Source organism: Micropterus dolomieu, linkage group LG08 (genome assembly GCF_021292245.1).
Source record: "Micropterus dolomieu isolate WLL.071019.BEF.003 ecotype Adirondacks linkage group LG08, ASM2129224v1, whole genome shotgun sequence".
Classification (NCBI taxonomy): Eukaryota; Metazoa; Chordata; class Actinopteri; order Centrarchiformes; family Centrarchidae; genus Micropterus; species Micropterus dolomieu.
Genome location: NC_060157.1, coordinates 18,078,027 through 18,103,439, shown reverse-complemented (window position 1 = coordinate 18,103,439; position 25,413 = coordinate 18,078,027). Strand labels below are relative to the sequence as shown.

The 25,413-nt window shown below is 43.7% G+C and overlaps 1 protein-coding gene across 1 annotated transcript; it reads right to left on the bottom strand.

Moving 5' to 3' along the window:
• Positions 1 to 5: 5 nt before the first annotated feature.
• On the bottom strand, positions 6 to 21,049 carry kmt2d (lysine (K)-specific methyltransferase 2D; the record flags this gene model as incomplete). The annotated part of the gene is made up of 40 exons (XM_046055612.1): positions 21,031 to 21,049; positions 20,370 to 20,452; positions 19,862 to 19,973; positions 18,722 to 18,924; positions 18,468 to 18,577; positions 18,197 to 18,359; positions 17,885 to 18,056; positions 17,598 to 17,712; positions 17,216 to 17,394; positions 16,814 to 17,106; positions 16,574 to 16,693; positions 15,605 to 16,422; positions 15,359 to 15,472; positions 15,158 to 15,271; positions 14,920 to 15,024; positions 14,655 to 14,836; positions 14,205 to 14,369; positions 13,899 to 14,008; positions 13,717 to 13,761; positions 13,417 to 13,605; positions 13,164 to 13,307; positions 12,936 to 13,058; positions 12,448 to 12,569; positions 12,207 to 12,348; positions 12,009 to 12,095; positions 11,855 to 11,932; positions 11,582 to 11,740; positions 11,353 to 11,422; positions 10,909 to 11,147; positions 9,734 to 9,807; positions 9,509 to 9,559; positions 7,751 to 9,385; positions 7,500 to 7,670; positions 6,916 to 7,055; positions 4,740 to 6,553; positions 4,528 to 4,651; positions 2,468 to 2,549; positions 1,534 to 1,600; positions 1,175 to 1,407; positions 6 to 1,079 (listed from the first exon to the last, which is right to left on the bottom strand). Coding segments are annotated over exons 2-40 (9,987 nt in total), but the record flags the coding sequence as incomplete, so codon positions are not given.
• Between the last annotated feature and the right edge of the window lie 4,364 nt (positions 21,050 to 25,413).

Below are 25,413 nucleotides of genomic sequence, written 5' to 3'. Positions count from 1 at the left end.
AGTATCCCACCCTCTTTGGGACCAGAGTCTGTAGCTCCCTGTGGCTGGGGCGTGATACTTCCTGCTGAAGGCGAGGAGCCCATCTGTGGGGTAGAGGGTTGGGAGAGCCCTCCTTGCTCTTGGCTCGAATGACTGATCAACTGGTTTTGTTGTCTTTGCTGTGCTATCTGCTGCTGCTGCAGGTGGGCCAAATTCTTTGCAACATTCTGCTGCTGTTGCTGAGATGCAAGCATGCGTTGGGCCAGAATGTTCTGTTGTTGCGGAGTCAATTGGGCCTGAGTACCCCTGAGGCCAGGATGACCTGGAGATCCAACCATGCCTTGCTGACCCATCACCAGCTGGGGCCGCTGTTGCTGACATGGTGCAACTGGCTGGTTCCTCATAATGCCTGGTTGTGCTGCCATCATGGCTTGAGCATGGTTAATAGGCTGGCCTCCTGCGAGGTTCTGTGGCACCAGAGTCTGGCCTCCAACCATTCCTTGCGGAGCTTGTACCATGCTTTGCTGATTGGCCTGGTTGGCTAGCATTCCCTGTTGAGTGTTTGCTTGTTGGGCCATAAGTGGGTTCCCCATCATACCCGGCTGCGGCTGAGCAATTAAGCCAGACTGTTGATTTGGGTGTGGTATAGGTTGCTGGCCCATCATCACCTGTTGCTGTTGGAGCTTTGCCATCTGCATCCTATGTTGAAGCTGTCTTTCTTGTAGAACCCTGGGGTCTGCACCTTGCATTCCAGGCCCTTGTGGGAAGAATCCTGTTGGAGCCACAGGAGGACCTGGGGCCCTGGCGCCACTGGCTCCGAGAGCGCCAGGAAGCTGGGGTTGAGCTCCACCAATAAAGGGCTGCCCTTGAGGCATCCTGACAGGCATTCCACCTTGGGGCATCATGCCAGGGTGCTGGCCCATTATTGGTGTCCCTTGTTGACCCATCACCATCTGCCCAGGCATCTTGGGAAACACATGAGGGGGTGCCCCCTGTGCAGAATGACCTGGGGTAAGAAGACCTGAGCCTTGCTGATGCTGTTGTTGCTTGCTTCTGTACTCTGCAATAAGATTGGTGTGCTCCTTCTGCTGCTTGCGTACCTATAGCAGAATAATTATTAACAGATATGAATTTGCATTTCAAGATGCCAAGTAACTTTGCTGTGGACACATTTGTAAACCTGATATCTACACACCTGGTCAAGCTGTTTCTGAATTTTGCTCTGCTCTTCTGTAACCAACTTTAGTTTTTCTGCATCTGCCTCAGCAAACTCCCTGCCAGCTTTCTTAGCAGTGCGTTGCTTAGCACACAGTGCCTTGCGTGATTTGCGGTGAACTCCAATCTGTTCCTCCAAAAATTTCAGCTGCATTTGAAGTAACTGCTGGGTGTGAAGAAGCCATTCTTCATATTGGTGTTGTTCTGCATCGTCTGTAACAGAAGTACATAACTTATTACATCCATAAAAGAGTATGAGTTCAGCAATATTATTAAATAAAAAATCTTTCCAAATTACTAAATCTATTTTTAACAAGAGGCAGTATTGGAAAGACATACTGATGATTCCTTGGACAAACTGGGGAGGGTTGGGTCTTGACTGGGTGGGATCACTTGTTTCTCCCTCCTAAACACAAAAAGAAAGCATTTATAAAAAAAAAAATAATAAATCAGGTACACAAGACTAAAAGGACAAATATTGTGCTCATTTCCAGCTCTATATTGTTTTATTCTGGAACTCCACTGCATAACTCAGTTTTATTCATCTTTTACTGGCCCTTCATGCAGCCCCTCAGTTCTCTGTCTGACACAAGACATTTTAGCATCAGTCTCTTTAAGGCCCCCCTTCATTAAAAGCCCACTTTTCCTGATTGGCCAATTTCCAGAAGCCTGCCCAGGGGCAGCACTCAGGGCCAGGGGTTTAGTGAGTACTGTACAAAAGCACAACTTTATTCACCGATTTTGAAGAAACTGGATCATGTCTAATGGATAAATATTTTCTGCTCTTTGCTCTGATGTCCTCTAGCTGTCCTGCTACAACTATCCGTGATTTATGTGGGTTTCCTGATTGACAGATAGCTTTATTTGTTGCTAGCAGCTGCTGCTAAGTGTAGCTGCCGTTAGCCAGTTACACATGCAGCTAGCTGTCCTAATAGTTGATTAAGCAGTAGTTAGCGGCTAATTTAACTACAGGTAAAGCTATCTGTCCATCAGGAAACTTCGCAACTTCTTCATCCAGAGTTGGTGTTGTGTTGGCATGACTGAGGGCATTGACTGTACAGTTGTGACATCACAACCATATGGAAGTCCCAACAATTCATTTCAACTCAAAAAGACAGTTTCTGAATACAGGCGGTGTGCATTTCTCCATAGATTGAGCATTTTGATACTTTTTACAGTATGGAGTAGTAAGACCTGCTTTATAATAAAAGACAAATCTCACTTTCTACAATATGGGAAATCAAATCACTAACTAACAAGCAAGAGAGCAAACCTTTGGAGGTCCAGATGTAAGTTGACTTGGATCTGTGCCCGGGGCAGAGGCTAGCCTCTGAGCAAGTAGAGAAACTTGTTGCCTGAAGAGAAAGCAAAACAAAAAGTGTGTAACTACACCTGCAGTATACTGAACCAGGTCTGTAAGGGTATGTAGTTTCCAAACCATTTAGCAAAAACGTTACAAATTACCATGATGTGACCACCACCTGATGGGTTTTGTTTGTTGATATCTGCCATTAGCCCGTTAAACTATGGCACTGCTGCATACTAAGTCACTCCCTTTTGAGGAGGAGTAGAATCAGTCTTGAGGAAATACTGAGTCTCATGCACATATATATATATATAAAATAATTCTTAACATCTGCCTCAGCAAATAGTTAAAACATGTAAAAAAACTGTAACAAATAAGTAGTTGCTGAGTTATTAAACTTGTTTTTAAAAAAAACAAACAAACAGTATTTGTATGAGCTAGTTTTGTACTGAACTGAACCCAACAGCTTCAACCAGCTAATCAGAGTGTTTCCACTTGCTAGGTTTATGCTAATGTAAAGACTGCATAATTTAAAGAGCACCAGTACAGGCCTGGCTCTAAATTAGGTGAAGGTGGTACACCTCAACTATGCCCTACTGAACCTATATTTATTTATTTATTTTTCATTGAGAAAAAAAAAAAAAAAAAAAAAATAAAAAAAAAACTTGAGCTACTCCCCTTCTAGCTAGATAATGACTCAGATAATCATACCCAATCAGGGGTAGCAGCAATTAGCGCAGGGTTGTGCTGTGGCGTGGGCGTGTTTATTCTCTCCTCATGAAGAGCACCCGGTTTCAGTTCAATATTTGAGGCTGAGTATGGAGCAGTTTGACTGGTCTCATTACCAGCTTACATAGCTGGCCATCACAGTGTGACATCGGATTGCATTTCTCCAAAAGCTGATTTCGTTTCTTTTTGCTGGAGAGTTTCTTTCGGCATCCCCTGCAGTCGCAACCTTCAGAGCCTAAACACCCTGCTGCCGTTTTTGCCACAACACTTGATTTGATATGAACACAGCCTTACTCCGTAACTGGAACAATGACAGCCATTTAATTTTAGATCATGATGTGAGGTGTTGATTCACTAGGTAACCGGGAAACTAGCTGATCTGCTACAACGGTACTCCCAACTATTTCCTACATTATCTCATGCATAAGTTGTCCTGCATTCTGAATACTGTTAGACCTGATGAATTTACCGCATGCATGCACCACAACTTGTGATTGCTAGTCCTAATATACTTTAATAATACTATGTTGTCTGTCAGCTAACACCACCCTGGATTGATTCCCTTGTTGCATTTATAGTTGGCTGAGAGGCATTCAAAACGCTCTAGATCTAGACACTCTCAATTATTGCTAACATATTAAGATGGTGGTAGAGGATACATGAAATTTTTGCAAAGCTGCCACTTTTAAACTAGCAATAACTTAAGTTTTTTGCCACTTTCAAAGGAGCAGAGATAACCACTGAACACAGCACTGACATATTGTCACATCTTAGGTTGATATGGCAAACATGTCAGCATCCAGCAAACACACAGCAACATTAATATTTATTTTGAGCCATGTAAGTGCTCACTCTCCTTTTATATCTGGTCTCCACCAACTCAAGGAAAATATCTGGCTATTTAGCTGATAATTGGTCCACTAATTTCACCGGCTAATAGCTGACTTTGTCTGTCCGCCACTTCGTGCTGGGCAGGTAGAGTACAGTTATTGTTGATATAAAAATATGATATATGCAGAAAAAATCATAAGCACTTGATATAAACTTTGCATGTGCCATTTTGGCAGTCTTCCGCTTCATTTTTTTGTGGGTCAGACAAATGCTCTGCTGGATATCAGCAGTATGATGTTGTATCTACAGATATGTTAAATATTTATAGTTCATAGTTCTTTTTAATTCTCTAGATACATTTATGGATACTGAACTTCCAATCTTAACTTCAAAACAGTTGACTGAAAACATGCTGACCAAAAATTTTCAACTAATGTCTAAAAGGTTTACACAAAAATACACAGTACCTGTTAATGCCAGAAGGAACAACCATTGGATCCTGTGCCAACACTCTCTTGATACCCTTCAGTGCCACCATCTTTGCCTTTGCAATGGGATCCATGATGTCATCAGTAGCAAATTTATCTAAATCTGCAATAAGAAATAAGCCAAAATCAGTTGATAGAGTATAAAAAGTACATCATAAAGACTAATGACAGTGAAAAGCCCGAGTGCTTACCTTTATCTGGGAAGAAACTGTTGGCAAGCGGTGACTGTTTAACCACTGGCTGCGGCTGCGGCTGTGGCTGTACCTGTGGCTGCGTCTGATGGCTGAGACCTGTATGGACCCCTGGCTGCCCCATCCTCATCATGGCTTGCTGCTGGGCCATGGTCATGTGAGGTGGAGGTGCCATTCCAGTTCCCATAAGCCGCTGCTGCTGCTGCAACATGTGCGGAGCACGGGGTACCATCCCTGGCTGAGCCATCATTCCTTGGGGTGGTGGACGATGGTGGTGTGGCAGCATTATCTGCCCAGGTGCCTGTGGGTTTGGCTGTTGACTTGAGAGGCCAGGAAAATGAGGCGGCATGCCTCCCTGGTGGAGGGAACTGAGCTGTTGTTGCTGTTGCTGCTTCTGTTGTTCCTTCTTCTCATGCTCCAACAGATCCTGTATTAGAAGAGGCAGTTCACCATCTAAAGAGCTCTCTACCTTTGCCAAATCGACAGCAGGGGAGTGCTGTCCCCCTACATCAGGCAGCCCTAGCGGATCATCATTAATATCTGCATGTGCAGCAGCTGAAGGAAAGGGCAATGAATCAGCTTGGCCTGACAGGGGGTAGGATAGTCCCCCTAATCGAACAGAACTGAGTGAGGCTGACTGGTTTTCTGGTTGTGAAGGCTTGGCTGATGGTGTGGTTCCACCAAGAAGCATTGACACAGCATCTCCTATTTCATCTTTCACCACAGTCTGTCCCGGCTGCATCTGAGGGGTCAGCCCTCTGTCCTCTATTTTGACTTTGGAGATATCAGCAGTTTCCGCAGAAGGTGGCAGTTGGGTAGCAGACCCCCCTGTACTTGCAGGGGCTGTTCTGAGAGACTTCTGCCCTGGCTCCACCTTAGCTTTCTCTTCCACTTTAACAAGCACAGATCCGGAGGAAGATGAAGGTGTTTCACTTTCTGCTTCCACCAACCGCAGCTGGTCTGAGAAGACATCTTTAGGGTCTCCTTGGTCCAGTTCAGGGTCAGTGTAAGCCAGCAGGTCAAACTCATCACTGTTAAGCAAGTCGTCTAGATGTGGATCATTTGTTTCAAGGTTGTCCAGGTTCCCCAAGTCATCATCTCCTTTGTCAGGGTCTAAGTCTAGAGCCAAATCATCCTCATCTTCCACCCCTCCATCCCCTGGAGGATCCCCGATCCCTTCAAGGTCAGGCTCTGGCAGTTCCTCACTGTTTTCTGCTGTGGCAGGCTGGGGCCCAGTGACTACATTTGGTTGTGGAAGGTGATGCTGCTCAGTGCTAGGATTGTTTGGAGCGGAAGCAGATGCCTGGGGCTGCAGGTGGGGCTGTTGTGTTACTGTGCCTGTAGACTGCTGAGGCAGTAAAACTGACAGTCCACCCTGCTGTAACCCCAGCTGTGAGTTGCTGCCACTCTCTGTTTGAATGCCACCAGCTTGAGCTATGGGATGTTGCTGAACATAAGGTGCTCCTATCTCTTGCTGTTGGACAAAGAGACGTGGTCTGGGCTGGGGTCCACGGGGCATAAACTGGGGTCGCAGTGGTAGCCTTTGTGAGTTGTGTCTCAATTCAATGAATTGCGGTGGAGGTCCTTGACCCATTGGCTGCATGGTCTCTCCTCCATGTCCTGGTATCAAGGTGTGAGGGTTACTCATGCCTTCCATACCTTGGATGTTGACAGCAGGGTTGAGATTGTGCCTTATGCCCATGGCCTCCATGCCAGGTTGGGGGAACCTCCTTGGACCTGGGGCCTGGCCCTGCCACTGAGGAGGGAATGGTGGACGGGCAAACATGCCCTGAGGTCTGGTGGGCCCTGGTGGCCTGAAGGACAGAGACGCAAAAAAAGATAAGATATTTATTTTATTTAGAATTTTTAAGATGTTAGGAGGTTGGACTAATTTAGGGTGCAAAATATTTATTTGGAGCCATGTAATTATTTCAGTGTTACTATGTGCTTCTAGGCTCATTACATTCTCAAATCAGTTCCAGTAATATAACAATACAGCAATGTTTTTTATTTAAATATGTATACATGCTATAATTATAACCAACCAAAATGACCAGATGCTGAATGTCCTGTGTTGCCATTATTCAAACAGTTGGGGAACATTTGTAATTGTTGAAGGGGAACAAAATCTTTATTATTTCACACCTAATGTGTTTCAACTTCACAAAGTGCTTACCTTAGTGCAGTGGGATCCATGATGGCAGGGGTTCCCGTAGGTGGTGGGCGAATGAGCGTGTCCTCCATGCCTCCAACAACCATGGGCATCTTCCCTGCCACAGAAGCCTGAGCTCCAGCAGTAGTAGCAGCAACACGATCCTAAAGGACATAATAACAGCAAAAAATAGGTAAATGTACCATTCCTTATATTTGTAATAAATGGTAAATGTTTGCATGTATCAAGTACTTCTAGCCAAAGCTCTTCCCAATTTGGAGCAATTTGGCATTTAATGTCTTTCTAAAAGACACTACGACAGGTGGACAGGAGGAGCTGGGGATCAAACCACCAGCTCAACAGTTAGACTAGTGGACGACCTAATCTACCTGCTGAGCCACAGCCACCCCCACTCACTTTGTCATTTGGCTTGCACCAGTCAAGAGAGAAGACAAAAGTACAAATTCAAATATTGATTCTGTAGTTTAGTATTTCTGGATTTCCAGATGAACTCAGGCCATACAAAGACATCTTCGTAACTGCTACTTCACACCGTTGTCTAGATGTTACATTTGTAAGGTTTGTGGCATAATGCTGAAGGTGTGTACCTGTGGATAAGGTGGTGGTGCTCTGTGGGCCTTGTCTTGTTGAAAGCCTCCCATCTCTCCTCCAGACCAGCCAGGGGATGCACTGCCAGCAGCAGCAGCAGCCTCCTTCTCTTGTCTAATGGAGTTTCTCTGCATTTGTTGTCTGATTAAAAATTCCCTCAGTCTCTGTCGCTAAACAACACAAGAAACATTGATTAGCCAAACACCTCAGAGGTGCACAGAATGATGTTCACTGGCTAATACTTTAATACCTGACGGTGCTTCTCCAGCTCAGAAGGGCTAAGGCCTACTAATGCAGGGTCCTGCACTGCTGAAATGTCAGGCATTTCTTGAGTGCCTGGCAAAGCTGGCTGATGAGGTGCATCTGAAGGGCGGACAGACGGTAGTTCTTGATGTCCAGTAGGAGGTGGCCCCCTGGAGCTGAAGCCGTCTGATCCCATAGTCTGCTGAGTTTGTGGCTGTGGTTGCTGAAGCTGACCCTGTAACATCTGACTCTGCTGCTGAGTTATTTGGAAGCCTCCTGTGTTGGGGCTGCAGCTGAAAGAGGGAGGTCCTGATGGTTTACCAGAGAGAGGATCCGCTATGGAACTGTTGGTGGGATGGGGTGGAGGTGGCTGGTTAGGATGAGGCGAGCCTTTATAACTTACAGTTCCCTCTGGGGCAACAGAGGAGGGGCGAGGGGGTTTGTGTATAGTAGCAAAAGGGTCTCTAGATTGTGGCCTTGAAGGTGGCTGAGAACAAGGGTCTGGGGATTGGAAACGAGGGGTAGAAGGAGACTGGACAGAGTAAGCATCATTGCAGAGGCCACCAGGAGTGTGGGGAGACTGAGAGCTGCCCTGGGACTGTGGGCTGGAGGGCACTCTTGAGCATAGTTCCTGTTGACCTACAGGGTGTCTCTGGGGTCCAAGAGAACAATTGTCACCTGAATGCGGTCTGGGAGTTAGCGGTGGCTGAGTGTGGGGATCAGAGAAAGGGTGGGAGGGAGACTGCCTGTAGCCTTCAGAGTGGTGGCTGGGGGAAGCTCCAGGATGAATTGCTCCGCCCTCCCCTTGGTGCATTCGTGGCGTCATAGGTGCCTTGAATAAACCATCCCCAGACTCCAGCATCCCAGCAGGGGAGCCAGTGGATAGGTCAGTTCTTCCAACTGTGGAGGAGCGTGGAGAAGGTGCACTCATATCAGCCCTATACTGTCCTGTGCTTGCAGGTGAGGAAGCCACTGCAGAGGGTGACGGAGATGAACCATATTCTGGCCGTCCTATCCCTTGCTGGGTTCTGAAAGTGTCTCCATAATGGGTATTGTGGGGCGGCGAGAAGATGGGCGAGTCCCCGACCCCAGCACCTCTTGAATGAGGACTTTCTGGAGGACCTAGGGACTCCTGAGAGCCTTGCTGTGATTGTGGTAGATGACCCTGTTGCTGCTGCAGCTGTGATCTGAAGTAGGGGTCAACCTGCTGAGCCCGTCTGGGGGTTCCAGGAGTTCCTGGTTGCATGTCAAAGGGGCCAAGACTGGCTGGCCGTCCCTGAGGAGGACCCTGTGGGCCGGAAGCGGAATAACCTGAGGAAGAGGCCTGCAAGGGGCTGGCCCCAGCATGGGAGAAGGGTGTGGTTGGGTGGGAATGAGAATGGGGTGACTGAGGAGGAAGCTTGGCCAACGGATCAGAACGGATTTCAGCTGACACCGGGGTCTTAACAGGTCCGTCTGAGAAAAAAACAGAGGATGATCCTGAATCTGGAGGGAAGGGAAATGGGCTTTCTGCAGAGCTGGGCTGAGAAGAAATTGATGTAGAGCCTGATGGTGGAGGGATTTGGAGGTGTAAACTGGGCCTTTCTCCCTTCACACGCCCTGCCTCTGTCTTGACTGGCCTGCACACCTGACTCTCTGCCTGCTGTGAGAAGAGGAGAAAAGAGTACAGAGACAACATTAACAATCTGCACTGCAACTCTAATGAACTGTACCAAATCTTTCATTCACCTTGACAATACAAAAGGATGCTGATGATTTAACTCACCTTCTGTGCCTTGTTGATCCTCTGAGCTGCTCGATTATCTTTGGCCTTTTGCTACAGAAAGAAGTTAGATATTAAGAGAAGAAGAGTATTCAAGAATTTAAAATGTAAATTTTAAAGTAAAGTCACCGATTACATTTTAGAAATGTGTGTTAAACAGAACTGCAGGAAACAACTGTTAAGTTAATATAAACAAATAATTTTTTTACACAAGAAAACAGAACCTACCAGATATGGAACCTTGTCAGCAGCTGACACCTTCCTCCAGATCTTCATGATTTGCTTACAGCGACTAGCCCAGTCTGTGACAGGAGAAATATTTAACAGCTTCTCAATATCTAACAGTGATATACGGTAAAACCTCAATTATTAGCCCAGAATAACTTTATTATGTTTATAATTTTGAGAGTGAGTGAGTGAGTGAGTGAGTGAGTACCAGTAACCAGTGGAAGGCTACCATAGTTATTTCTACGAATCTATGAATCTTTTGATCAGTGGATGCTTAAAAGGTATATAATGGTTATATTTGGGTGCTTATGGTTTCCGTAAAATGAACTGAACAATTGAACAGTGGAGAAGCTAACCGATCGCACAACGTGTAGGAAGGCTGAACAATTTTGGGGGGGGGGGGGGAGAAATCTAATTAGGAATTTTCTGCCAGATAGTGATTACGATTCAATTTGCTTTTTTTGTTCACCTTAAGTGTAGCTAAAATTCAATATTCACTGCCAGTCTATTTTTGACAGAAGCCATGTCAAGTAGCACAGAGCAGATGAACCGCGCAGGAGGTCAGAAAGGCATAGAGAATCCGGTCGATTTTCAAAATAAAACACCCCGTGCGGATGCCAAACGTATATCAACAATCAACAGTTAAAATAGACAAAAGAAACAACAAACAATTTAACTACATAGCCTTCTTAAATATGATAGAAGCACAAAAGGACATCAAGGACAACTGACCAAGTCAACAAAATCAGGGAGGCAAAACACATTTATTCTGAAATGCTCCATGTGGGATATGAAGGCATGCCGAGAGCATAACAAAACCAGTTCAAAGAGAGCTGTTCTCCGTAGTTGAAGCACACAAAATTAAAAGTTAACAATACGTCAGCAACGTAAGGTAGGCTAAACACTCCATTGCAATCCTTGTGATTGGCGAGCAGATCTGTCACACAAGGAAGAAAACGGAATGAATTTGTAACTGCATGACTGTTTAAAAATAGGTCAGATACACTGTATAATTAACCTAAATTAATAAATCGCTGTCTTCACGATTAGCTAATCGCGTTCTTTCAAATCACTTGGCTTTTGATTACAGTGTTACGGTAAAACTTCCTTTGAGAAAGCACGAGTGGTCTAATAATAAGTTGTACATGTTGGTATAGCATTTCTTCCGCACTCACCTGGGTAGTCTTGTTTGAGAGTGGGAAAGTTGGTATTGGCATAAAGCACAGGGGAAATGGTTGAGAGTTCTCCCAGCTCCTCATCTTTCTCCCAGCGCTGGAGACTGCGTTGGTTGTACGACAGCCCATCCCCCTCTGCCTCAGTGGGGGTCGGTGGGGAGGAGGGGGTTGCTGGGGTGGAGGGAGTGGCCCAGGGGCTCTCCTCACCCCCATCCGGACTGAACAGTCCTCCTCGGTCCCTGTACACCACATGATAGGGTATAGTATTATATAAAATAAAGGGCTTACATGTATCAACATCAGGAACAAAAGTCTATTCTAAATTGGGAAAAAATAAAATGATTAAATAAAATTGCGTATCTGCTTGACACAGGTTGTTGCAGAATTACATACTAAAGATTGTTGTGAAGCAAACTGTACTAGACAATACATTATTAGTCCTACCGCATGTCAAAGAACGGTGACTGAGAGAGGCCAGGAAAGGCTTCCATCATTCCAGCTGAGGGCAGGGACCCTGCAAGAGATTTTCCATGTTTGAATCTCGAGCTGAACTTCACTTACACCTTAGTTGCAATCTAAGTCCTTATAAAGCCCATCATACAACAAATATGGTTTTGAACATCAAAAAAGGTTTAAATCATATGATGATCTGCAGGCATCCCCTTGTACCTACCTGAGAGGAGAGCTCTCTGCGGCAGAGTGCTACGATTGAGTTCTCCCTTACTGCCCTCCAAGATGGGCTTCATGCTCCCCAAAGAGGAGCCGTCTGACACTCCCAGAACCTTCCTGAAAAACTGTTCCGAGTCCTGACTCTCCACCCCTTGCGGAAGACCTGTCATGAAAGGACATAATGTAAACCATGAAGTCGACAGCAGATACTAAATCTTTCTTTTCCAAAGTTAATGTTGCATACTGTATATACGAAAGTATCCTTTCAGGCTACTACCTTCACTTTTATCTGCATCTGAGTCATGAGGATCAGTTGCTGCCTGGTCCTTCAGCGATGAGGATGGTGCAGAAACTCCTAAAAGATTTGTAATTTTAAACCAACCTGCAGTTACAAGACAATATCAATCATCCGTGGCAAAATACACACTTACCTGCACCATCTCCCTGAGCCTGGAGGGCCTCACCCCCCTCTTGCTTGAGAGGAAAATTATCTTTCACCACACGATCCTTGGCTTCAGCTAATGAGAGAAGCACAAAGGTCACATACCCTTTACTGACCTTTTACACAACCAGTGTCACAAATATTTTGCAGAGTTTCCATGTGTCACAGGTCAAGTTGTGTTACTTACTCTCTGGGCCAATAGATTTGACCCCTGATGCTGGTGGTGCTGGTAATGAAGGGCGGACAAGGCATACACTTGGCCTCTGCCCCGGGGGTATCATCACAGCTTTCTTACTCAAGTCAATTAGTGTCTTCCCAAAGAAAGCCTCCTGCATTGAATGTCACACATTTAAGATATGAACATTATAGCACTTGAAACCATACATTTCAAAACTGTTAAAAGCGTGGGGCGTAGAGAGACGAGAAACCTGAAGATAAGCTGGAAACATGTCCTCGAGTTTGCTCTTCTTCCGGCCCCGACGTTTCTTGGCCTGTTCCTCGCCCTCCACTGGTTTAGGATCCATTATGTTATCTGTGTCAGGGTGGGGTCCTACGCATAGATAACCATGAAATTCAGTTTCACAAATGCACAATATTCACAAAACACAAATGCGGTCAAGCTGCCACTACTAATAATGGAAGGATAATGAGACATTCAGACCTAAAACTTCCATGAATTAAAAAAATGCAAGCGTTAATGCGAGGCTGAACGTGCCTTAGGGATGAGAGACCATAAGCAGAGCGTCCCATGGGCAATAGCTGGTATGTCAAAAATGTCTTAACTAAATCACTGAACACCCATCCCATTTGGCCACTACTAATTTCTAAGATCATTTATGAGAATTATGGAATTATTTTATTATAAAGTTTAAACATTGGATTAAACAAAATAAAAAATCCTTCTGTTGCCACTAACCTTCATCAATGGTTCTCTCTATTGGCTGTCCATCTAACATAGTCTCGCCAGCCAGCTGGGCAAAAAATTCTTTCTTCATCCGTGTGTGACACTTCCTTTGTCGCACCATGAAGCCTCCAATTCCTAGTAAAATATATGAATAAAATATGTGTCAATATTTACAGGATGCCTAGGCGTATTCACTATGTGGATGTTATAATTTGGTTAGTGAAAGTCTGCATTGCTTACCAGGTCTGTAAGGTTTCCGTTTTCTTTTTTTGCTATCATCTGTCTCCTCTGCTCCTCCACCTTCAGTTCCCTCTGCAGCACCTTCTCTGTCAGGACTCCCAGGGTTCTCCATCTTCGGTTCACATTCCATGGGTTCCCCACACCCTAGACATACAGAACAGCATTGAATTTGTACAAAGTCTTACATTGAAAAGGAGCAAAACACAGCTGAAATGTGTTCATACACCAGTGGACAAGCCAAAAGTGTGCCAACCTTTTCCCTCGTCCCCTTCTCCTTCGACCTCCCTCAGATCCATTCCATCAGGACCTCCTTCACAACACAGAGTGCCGAGACGGGAGCGGCGCTGCCGCCTCTTGTGCAAGGGAGACATTGAGATGCTGCGAAGCAGGGTCATGCCTGACTCTGTCAGCCATACACCCTCCAACCGGTAGAACTGGGGTTCTGTAAAGTCACATTTACAATGAGTGACTTACAATAAAAAAAACAAAAACAAAAGATGACCATTCTGAATGCGTTTGTGATAATAAACATGAATAAGCAAAATCCACCAACCTGGCTCTTTGATCTTTATTGAAGCCATAATGGCTGACTCTACTACTGTGAACAAATGCAAAACGCAGGTAGACAATGCAAAAGAAAATCATGTCATCAGTATATACAAGAATATCCTGTGTGCATTTTTGAAACCATAGTCTTTGTAGCTTCAGTTTTAAAATAGTCGTTCTGAGACTTACCCACAGGTTTTGGAACATATGGGGTGCACGATGTGCATGCAAAGCCCTCATCAGAAGCTTGTTCCACCTCATCCTCGGTGTACAGACTCTCGCAGACAGCGTGAACCCATCTGCACAGAAATACACTGCTATGCATACTTTTCATAACAAATCACACCGCAAATCAAAGATGTTATGGAATAATTCATGATATGAAAAATCCATAAATAATCCATTCCCCGCTTGTCTTCATTAGCTGCGCTCTCATGAATACCTCAGTTTCTGTGTCTGGTGTGTGCTTATGTAGTTCTAATGAGCAGCACCCACCGATCGCAGTGCTGACACTGCAGCAGCAGCTCCTCCTCCATGAAGTTCTCTCTGCATACTGGACAAGTGACGAGGCTGGCACAGGGGCCACAGTGGGTGTAGTTGTTCTGCCACTCACAGTGGAAACCCGGTGAGTTGGAACCACACTGCACACAGCACACACACCTGTGCAGAAGTAGTGTAGAACTCTGTAACAATTACACAGCTAATATGCAATGCTATCTTAAGCTAAGATTTTTTAAAAACTACAGCTGCCAATGTGAGTGGTGTAACAATTTTTCTGTAAGCGGCAGAGGGATAGGCCGCTGAATTGCTAGTGCAGGGCTGAGGCATGAGTGTTTTACATAATATGCAAATTTACATATATTCATTTCCATTTGACCCCATTCAAAGCTACAAGGCTGAACGAGGCACTGTGCTCTTAGTTGAACTTTTTTTTTTTTTTTTTACCATTTGCACTTCCAACCACCCTTGGGAACATTGTGCAGGGGCGGGTCCAAGCAGTAGGTGTGATAGCTGACATCACAGTCATCACACAGCAGCAGACGGGAGGGGTCCGAAGCCTTTCCACACACCTCACACACAATACATTCCAAACAGCGCCAGCCCTTACGGAGCATCGTCTTGGTGATCTACAGAAGATATCAGCTTTAATCTATCGGAATTTACAAAATACAGTGATGAAAAAAAGGTTTAAGGATAACATTGCGCTTACTTTGCTGTTCACACAGTAGGGATGGTAACACTGTGCACACTGAGCACAAGCCAACAACTGCCCCTCTGGACCCTTTCCAAAACTGCCACATACAACACACATATCCTAAGACAGAAGAAAGAAAGCGAGAGGAAACAAAGAGTCTGTTTATGTTGCATTTGAAAGTGACAACTGTGGTTCTTGGCACAGCAAATGCCACAGGGTAATTAAAAATGTCACACTACAACAAGAGCTGTACCTGGAGTAGGACAAATTTATCAGTGTTTGAGAAAAGAACCACTGTGTTCTGCATGGTGTCATCTTCTTCATCATCTTCCTCCTTATTTAGTCCAGTGTCTGAGGTCATGCTTAGCTGTGGACAAGGGAATAAACAGTTACAAATATATTTCCAAAATGTAATTCTTCACAACTTCTGAAGGATGTGTAAACTACAGCTCACCAAGAAGGCATCAATACAGGAGGCCATGGCTTTGAGGCGTGACCTCCCACCACGCCCTCTCCCTCCACCACCCCCTCGAGGTCTACGCTTCCCAGGAAAACTATTGCTTCGCCCCTACAAGCCGAGGAAAAATAATTTCAATGTCAACTTGTGTGACAATGTCATCTTAAAAACAAAGTTACAGTAAAATATCGACAGTCCAAACATTAATAGCTCATTAAAAAAACGTGTACATGGAGACTTCACCTGTTTGATACGTGAGCGACCTGGGGAACCTCTGCGTTTCGCTTTCTCTCTGTCGCTTCTGAGGGGTTCGAAGGGAAGCGAGTCATCAGTCTCAGTGAGCAGGTTATCTGCGTGTGAGCGGCCAGCAGACACAAGGCCAAATTCCATGGAGATCTGAGGATCGGGTTCTCCTGGAGAGCCCAGAAAGCCACTGCTGCTCTCATCTCCGTGGCTCATGTTGGACATCTCATCCAGCATCAATTCTGGCTTAACCTCTCGCTCCTGCATTTCCTGCTTTATGTCCACAATATGTCCTTCTCCTTTCATCGGCTCATCATCGTCTTCGTCCTCCTCTTCCTCCTCCTCCTCCTCTGAGTGAGGTAGTAACCTCTCCTCCATGTCCACAGCAGAGAGGGCCTCTTGGGTGTCTACTGATAAAGAAAGAGGAGGAGGAGACTGGGGATCCTGGCATGGACTTCTTTCCTGCTGATTAGCCATGGGCAAACGGTCCGTTCTGTCCACAGAGGCAGGAGAAGCTGGCAACTTTGGTGGATCCTTACAGAATGGTTCTGCAATAGGCATGCCATCAGAGCCACTGTTTAATAACTCTTCTTGTTCCCCTGAGGGAGTGGTCTCCTGCTTCTCCTCCTCTTTCTCCACCTCCATATTTTCAGGGCCCTCCTGTGACACCGGTGTTGGTTCTACTTTAAGGTTGTTAGACTGCGTCTCTGCTGTGGGGTCCTGGGAAGAGGTGGCTTGGGTCACCTGGCTGACTGCCTCTTCTGCTCTTGCCTCATCAGCAGGTAGACATGAGGCCCCCTGTTCTGTTGTTCCACATTCTACATTTGAGATTAAGGAATGTGGGGTTATTAGTGTTAATATTAATAAATATATCATTAGTTACAGCAAACCATCATACAAATAATAAACTAAAGTACTGCTTTGTGTTCACTTTCAAATATGTATGTTTGCAGTGTGTTCTGAGTTTACCCGTAGACTTAAGTGGAGCAGTGGCCGTCTCCGAAGTGAATCCTTCTTTTGCTACCTGTGGCTCTTCCTCCATGATTCCCTCCCCAACATCTGCTGTCACAACAACTGCAGACTCCCCTCCTAAAGCCAAAAGTAGTTAACTTACAAAAAGGCACATCTCATAAACAATTTGCATTATTTTACAAGTCCAATAAAAGGTCTTGTAAACTTTGTCTTAAGTTGTGTATGACTCAGACTTACCCAAGTCCATCGGTGTCTCTCTGTCAGTCGTGGTTTCAGTCTGACCAATCGCTGATGTGCCTCTCTGTCCTGGGGTCACCTCTGATAAGTCTGTGTGCTCTTCTGTCGCCATGACTGCATCCGTTTGGACTGTCAAATCTACGTGTCCTTCAGTCTCTTCAGACACCTCTCTGGTCTGTATCTCTGCTGTGTGTAGTTGAGTGACAGGCTGCTGCTGATCCTCCTTGCAAAGCAGGCAAATGTACTTGACTTCTGGAAGCTCCCCCGGGAAAGCACACTCACTGTGCACCCACCTAAGACAATAGGGAGATCATCAAGAAATATTTCATGACAATATGAGCGACAAGCCCACACAAGGTAGTTACCACCAATGAGCGCATTGCGCTTGCGCATTAAACTAACCTGTGGCACATGCTGCAGCACTGCAGAGTAACAGATGGGTTGGGAGCTTTGCTGCACACGCCACACACAGAGCTGCGTTGACGCTGGCAGCCCTCACACACGGAGTAGTTGTCAAACCACTGTGCCGAACCTGGCAGCACCAGTCCACGGACACCGCACTCGGTACATACACGACACCTCTGACATAATACAGATTTATAGCGATAAAATGTAAAAATGATCAAAGAATCATATTTTAAAAACAAAAAACAAAGTCTTTCATATGTCGTGGTAAATTAAAATGCTTTATGATTCATTCTCAAAAGTAAGTAAGCTTGCTTTAAAGTAAGTTGCAAAGTAAGCGCAACAACTTGTCCAGACGTAAATGACAAATGTGACTTACTCTGCATTTCCATGGGTCAGTGGGAAGAGAATCCATGGCTGGCTGGAGACAGAAGGTGTGGTAGCCCTTATCACAGGCATCGCATACCAACATTTTGGAGTCTTCACCTGGTTGTCTGAGAAAATGCAGAATTGCGACATTACTCTTAAAAATGGTAAATAAGTAATAAATGTAAAAACTATGTAAATATCATGCAAAAAAACAATGTAAATAGCATGCAAAACGGCAGGCACTACATCTAAATCACTCGTATACAGTTCAGTTTGACTCACAAAAGGTGCACTAACCTGCAAGTCTGGCACACTTTACACTCGGGACACTGCCATCCTGCCCGCTGGATCGGCGTGGCACCAATCTCCAGACAGGCCGCATGATAATGTTGGCCACAACCCGTACAAAACAGCAAGTCCGTGAGCTCCCCCGCTGAGTCACACACTGCACACCAAGCCTCCTCACCTGCTGTAAAAAAATAAATAAATAAAAACACAGGAATTGGTCTTTTTTTGTTATTCTTAGTTCATCAGGGAATACCTTTTTGACACTTTTTAGAGATGCCTGATGTTTGTTTCAATTTTGACAAAGATGTCTGGTTCTCTTACCCAACTCTTCTGCTTTGTGTATGTGCTCTGGACAGAGGAGGACCAATTGCTTCATGGACTGGAAGGATCCACTGGCTGCCGAGCAGGGGAAGTGGTAGAACCGTGAGCAGCCCTCAGCATGGCATCGAATGGTTGCACCCAGCCTTTTGCAGTATTCGCAAAGCTGAAATACAACAATGGTAACAACTAAAATTTTGTGAAGGAAGCCTCTATTAATCCCTATATTCTCACCATATACAATCTAATCCAAGTCTACTGACAGCGCACTTACCCGCTGTGTCCCTGAGATAACGGCCTTATCCACATTCTCCAGCTCCTCATTCTCCATCCGCTTCACTCCCTCCGACCACACCGCACACCAGTGATGAATCCAAAAACCCCCTGTTCATTATAACATCAGTAAGATTTCTAACCAAACTACGTCTATGTGCTATATTTCTAGTAGATGAAACCCGATTAATTGAAAAAACTAATTATTTAATGGACAGGTATTAAATATAAAAGTATATATATCTTGAGTTCAACCTGAGTCATCAAAGAGTTCCGCCAGACAGGGGGTGGAGGAAAATCCAATGGAAGACAGGTCATCATTCCCAGGCTGTGGCAGTGGGGAAGCTGATGGCTTGAGGGTTGGCCACTCAGATGATGGCCCAAAGTGTCTCAGTTCCCGCTGTCCATGCAGGCTCCGCTCCACACAGTTACAAAGCGCACAGGCTTGAACGCTCTCTCTGTGTACAGTCACAAACAAGCAGTGTCGGGCAAGTTACTTCCAAAATGTAATACATTATAGATTACTAGTTACTGTCATTTGAGCATAATTAGTTATATTACAATATTACTGTCTCTTAATTGTAATGCTTTACATTACTTTTGCGTTACTTTTACTGCTATTTAATAGCCGCATTATTCTGATAGTAAGATGTGCTGCATGGGTGGATTCTCGTGATGTGCAGACTTAAATCTGCGGATTGGGTGAGTCTCATAAAAAAATGAACCTTCTGATAATAGCGGGCTGTAGAATTGGGCTGAATCATCTCCCCATTAAAAAAGACGCTCGGCACATTTACGTACGAGGTACAGCAGTATAGTTGTCATTGATTACTTGAATCTCCCGACACTCCAACAGGATCCGTCAGGATGAACTTACAGCAGCCTGCCTCTCTAATCATGAAAGTAATTCATTAAAGCACAAACACATAGCCTATATCTATTTACACATGATCCATCAGGGGAGATAACATCTTGTTAAGAGGAGCCGAGCTCCCCATAGTTTGCACCCTGCCACATTCCTGTTGCGGGAAACATTGGATTCCCGCAACAGGAAATAACTCTTTTACTCCTGGATTTGTTTCTTGGTGTTGGTGAATTATTAAAAAAACAAAACAACACTTAATTTCGGGTTAAAATGTGTTGCAACATGTGTTACTGAGATTGTAACGAGTATAATATTCCCGATTATTTTTTTAGTAATGCGTTATATTACTGTCTTACAGCAAAAAGCCATACATTACTGTAATTGCGTTACTTTTGTAATGCGTTACTGCCAACACTGCAAACAAGATGGTTGAAAACCCAAATAGAGATTCTGTTTTTAGTGTTGCCAACAATAACCAGCTTCTTGGGATTGCACAATATCCTATGATCTGAATTAAAAAAAAAACTTACACAAGTGTGCTGGAAGAGGCTGCAGTAGCACCAGACATGTCCTCAGCAGCAGGAAGAGCTTTGGGCTCCTCCTCAGAGGAGACAAGCTGCTTTGAAGGGGCATTGTCATCAGCTAGAAAATATATGTGTGTGTGTGCGTGTGTGTGTGTGTGTGTGTGTGTGTGTGTGTGTGTGTTAAAGAAAAAAAAAAAAGAGAGATAACAAGGCATCACTTTAATGCAAACAATGCACGTAACAATGGGAATAAATGGCTTTATTAAACTCATACTGACTTATCTGCTGTGGGAAAATAAAAACCTACATTGTTCTGCTCTTTTGTCATCATCTCTTAAAAAACAAGGTTTATTTATCTATTATGTTAAAACAAAAAAACTTTTTTTGTTCTCAGACGTGCATTTCTCTTTAAAGAGCAAGAGACAAGTTGTGATATTATTCGTGTTCCTACAGAATAGAGTACATTCATAATGGATGACGTTGGGACATGTAGAAAAATTACATGATACATTACCTGTTGGTTCAGAGTCATTCTCTTCGCAGTTTGATTTCTGCTCGTCCATCCCCCTCACTGATTTTGACCTCCTTGACAGAGATCTGCAATTTAAAAACATATGTAGTATCAACTTGTAAATGTTAATCAGAAGTAGAATAGTTTTATAAAATGAATCACAGTATGCAAACAACCTGTGGGTATATTAATAGATAACTGGCTATGCCATTAACATGAGGTCTGATGAGAATAGATCTGACAGAGATATGAAAATAAATTACAAAATGTGTTAGATTTAAGCTTGCTCCCATTAAAAACAACAGCTAAGTAGTTTACAAGTCCCCACTCACAGAAAATGAAATTGTTCATTAGCCAACATGTGTTCATCATAAACAAGGAATCTCCAAAATGCATCTTTCTTTACCACACAACACTACACACTAGCCTACCTAACCATCCAAAAATCACTTTTCACATAAACACTTACAATCAACAATGCAACCAATTAAATATGGCTATTATACCCTGATTTAGATGATTTCCATGTGTAAATCTGATTAACGTTAGCACTAACGTTAATGCAATCGAGCTTTCTCGCACACTCATGAAAATAGCGCGAGGGGTAACGTTACAAGAGACAGATCAATCAGAAACCGCTTTAACAAGTCGTATGGTTATTTACCCAGCAATGCATAATCCAAATCTGCGAAACTGCTGCCTGAAAAAGCACAAAATGTTACAACTAAAATGGTGTTTTCCTAAATAAAACAACCACAAATCGGGATACACAAAAGACAACACAACTTCCGTGTGTAGAACTTCCTGTTGCAGCGGGGCTCCTTTCGTGCAGAACCTTTGCCGCTCGCATCATAGTTCCGCTATGAAGATTCACGCCATTAACAAAAACAATGTAAAACAAACAATGCAGGACTGGATGGGCTCGCCATTTTATTACATCCACGCAGGATTTTATTAGGAAGTCATGTTTCTTTTACGTTCCAGGGTCATGGGCCGATGAAAAAGAGGTCGATCGGCTTCGATTCGCATGCTGTATATTACTTAACGTTATGCCAACTAACTGCCTCACCATTGTTTGTGAATACCAACGTGAATCTCCAAGCGTTACAAGACAGATAACCGAGAGAAATGTCCGTGATGCGATACTGCATGTTCTGATCTAATGGGCTCAAAAGACAATAAATGTGACAGCGACTTTGATATATAGATCAGCTGAGAGGCTCGCAGTGTTTTCGTTAGTTACAAAACAAAAACGGTGTCCTCCTATTTAGAAAAGCTTCCTGTGAGTTAACGTTATCTCACAGACATTTCGAAATGCCACCCTATTCATTCTCAACGAGGCAGCTGGAAGCAGATGCCAGTCCGGGGCCGGGTATCTTTTCTACTGTTTTTAATCCATATGTGCAGAATTCATCACAAATTAAGATTCGATTGATCATAACACTAAACCAATGTCATGTTAGTCAAAATCATTTAGGAGTGATTCGTGTAGTGAGTGCTTACACGGTACAGCTCCCAAAATAAACTACAACATACCTCCACTATTAGCCTAACCTACACAACGTTACAGACGCTACATTAAAACGATATTTATCAAATGGCACCAAAAGCTGTGAACGATGGACAGAATGAATTTCTCCATGTAACGTTACATCGTAATAAACGTATTTGGAGGCAGCAACACTGGAAACGCACTCTTCTCGACAACAAACTAGCGTCTAATTTAAGATCCACAAAACCCTAACTGGTGTTATATCACAGCTAATGAGGATACCAAATAGAATTTGTCTCTAATATGAAGTTGGCAATGTTCCGAGCAAAAGTGATGACATGATGGCGAAGTTAACGTCTTAACACCCCGGCTAGCTAAATTAACGTTAGAAGTGTTAACGTTACAAATTAACTTTCACGGTAAACGTGTTTGTTCTTGTTTTGTATTGTTATCAATCAACAGCTGATATTTGTTGCAGTGCCACGGTACAAGTTATTGAGATTTTATAGTTGAATAATTGCAGATCTAAGCACTATTTCTCAATGTAAACACGGACTTCAAAGGATTGGTTCTGTCCAGTAAATAGCCTTGTCCGTGTCGCCAGCGACAGGCTGATACGGAAAAGCTAACAACTACCAATGGTGACGTAGCAGCAAAGTGTCCCGAAGAGGCAAAACTACAAGAAATGTATCAAATCTCATGCACACACACAAATAATTGTAAAAGTGTCAACCGGCTACTGTGTGGAGTATACCTTGGACACAGCCAACGTAAAACATATTCCAACCGAAAGTTAGCACCCAGGTAACATAGCTAGTTCTCCAGCAAGTAGACAACCCCATCTAGTCGAAGCTAACAGCTAAATGTTGCCGATAGCAGAGCTAACATTACCCGGTCTAAGGTCAGGGTTGGTGTGTCTTTAGGTATGTCTGCTACAAGAAGTTCAAAGAGGCCATAATTAAAACAGCTCACCTCACAAAAACAATACCGTCTCCTCATACATCAGTAAAATCCAAACAGCCACACAGCTTCCCAAAATGCTGATGGTCGCTTCATTTTATGTACCGGACTAACGTTGCGTTAGCCGGCTGGAAGGAGAGTGGGGGAAGTGCACGTCGGCGGAAGGCAGGCTGTGCGGTGGTGCTAGCTAACTCTTCAACTAGATGGATACTGCTATGGTTAGCTAGCTAACCAGCGACCTGAGCTTTGTGTCGAGTGGTCGTAAACTACCGGGGAACTATTAAGCACCGAGACAAGCCTTCAACCAGTCACGAAACAGGCTCCCCAGCTTCATGCACTGAATCAAATAACTACCTATCTGGCTGCTTGTGGATTTAGCTTAAATGCTAACCACCCAACAGCAGCTAGCCTTTACTCTGTTCTGGAATCTCGCTCGCGAGGTCGTTAAAGCTGCTGCAACTTTGCACAAAATAGTGCATCCGAAAACTACAGCCCCAAACTTTGTTGACACGTCAGTAAATATATTTTTTCTTTGGTTTTTAGTCGACTGCGGGCACTCATCTACCTAAATTTGTAGCTCAACTTTGCATGAGTACCCTTCTGTGGGTCACTAGCATCTCTTCACTTTGCTGAACTGCGTTGCGTCTGCACACGGTTGTTCCGCCAAGTGGGTATCCGCTGCTAGCAGTGCTAGCTAATAACAACTACGTCAAAAAATAAATTCAAGCAAAAGAACGACAAAAAAATGTGTTTTATTAATAGATACCAGTAAACAATGGACAACTTTGTACGATGTTGATTATTTAGCACACAACACAAGATTTTAATCTGGAGAGCGCGGACCAGAGATGGTAAGATGGTAACGTTATCAGATATTAGGTCATTAGATTTTCAGATCAAGGGAAGCCATTTTTCATTAGATTGTTGTGACTGTACTTTGACATGCCTGCGGATGAATGCATTCGTTTTCATAATTGATCCGCGGTGTTTTTAAGCTCCATTAGGTTGTAAGGTATTTTTCTTTGCAAATTCATTTGTGTAATTAACATAACAAATGTGTACTGAGAACTTCATCATGGTTGCTAATTGCCTTTTCTGCCCCTCTCTATATTGCTATGAATTGCACATTCAGCTGGAGTGACTGAGAACGATTGGGAAGAGGTGAGTTAAATCTGCCATGATGTGAACCTTGACCAAGTTTTCAGCAGATTCACTGATAATGACCGAAATAAGCCACTACACCTTTTGTAGCTCATTCTGAGAGGTCTTATTTGGTTCCCTTGCGATTTGTGGTCACGTTATTGTTTTCCCTTACTATCCAAGCATTTATAATTACCATCCACGTAGGTGGTATTATTATCAAACGACATGACTATGAAATAAAATAATTGTAAAGGCCTATACCATAATACTATATTTTGTTAAAAATGTTGGCACAATGCCCAGACCTTTAGCAGACAAGATGAAAAACAGTTACAACCTTTATCCTCTGACACTGAATCAGTTGACAATTCAGTGGATGACGTATCCATTTTTAATTTCTTTAAATAATTATTTGTTTATGGAATACATTTTCAAATCTGGTCTTCAACTATGGGTAAGGAGAAATCATAATGCATACTGTGGGTGAACATAACACAGATCCTTTGGGTGGAGGGATTGGGAGGTGGGCCTTATATATCTTTAGGCCTGCATTATAACTGTGAGAAAATTACAGATTATTAGTGTGAGTTAGACTACTATTGAGTGGCAACATGTTAAGATCCTAATACCTTGCAACTTTAAATTGTTATGCAGATAAGGGCATAAATTCCTCTCATATATGCATGCTTTTAAAGTTTTGTGTTTTTTCTCCAAAAAGTGCACGTAGTGCAACCAACAAGGATTTCTGGTGAAAAAAATATTCTGTTCTTTAGACTACTAACCTGTGTAGTTCTTTCAAATCCTCTTGTATGTGTAGTTCTTAAACTAAGACACCAACCTCCCCATGCCGTCCTTTCATGTGGATTTTATGAACGAAAAGCCCAAGGCTGTAAATCCTGGATGTCACTGGAATGATCCTGTGAACTTTCAGAAAATTAGGGTGGGTAGCAGTCTGTCTCATTGTTAGAAGGTCACAGGAGTGAACAACCACCTGCTGCAGAGTGGTGATGACAGCTGACCTTGCACTGTGAAACGTCTGTGCTAACGTATATACGTGCAGAGGCATCCATGTACAGAATGTGCACTTCAGGGCTCAGATGAGACCACTGAATTGAAAAACTTGACAAGAATTTTTATCAATAGGGCAAACTCCAAAGCTCCATGCGACTAAACAAAAAATGTCTTCCAAATGTGACCTGAAATTGTGAATGTTTTGGTTTTGATAAAACTTAAAGACATGCACACTGCAACTGAAGAATCTAGCTTAAAGCCTTATTCTTCTCATCGTGGTTAAGAGAGACCAATAATAGCTTATTACTTATTTGACTCTTTGACGTAGCAGCACCCTTTAATTGTTACTAGTAGTTGAAGAATAAAAGTGGTTTCATATTCAATTAAATCATATGGTTTTTGATGATTGCTCACTGGGTTTGTTAGGCATTAATCACATAT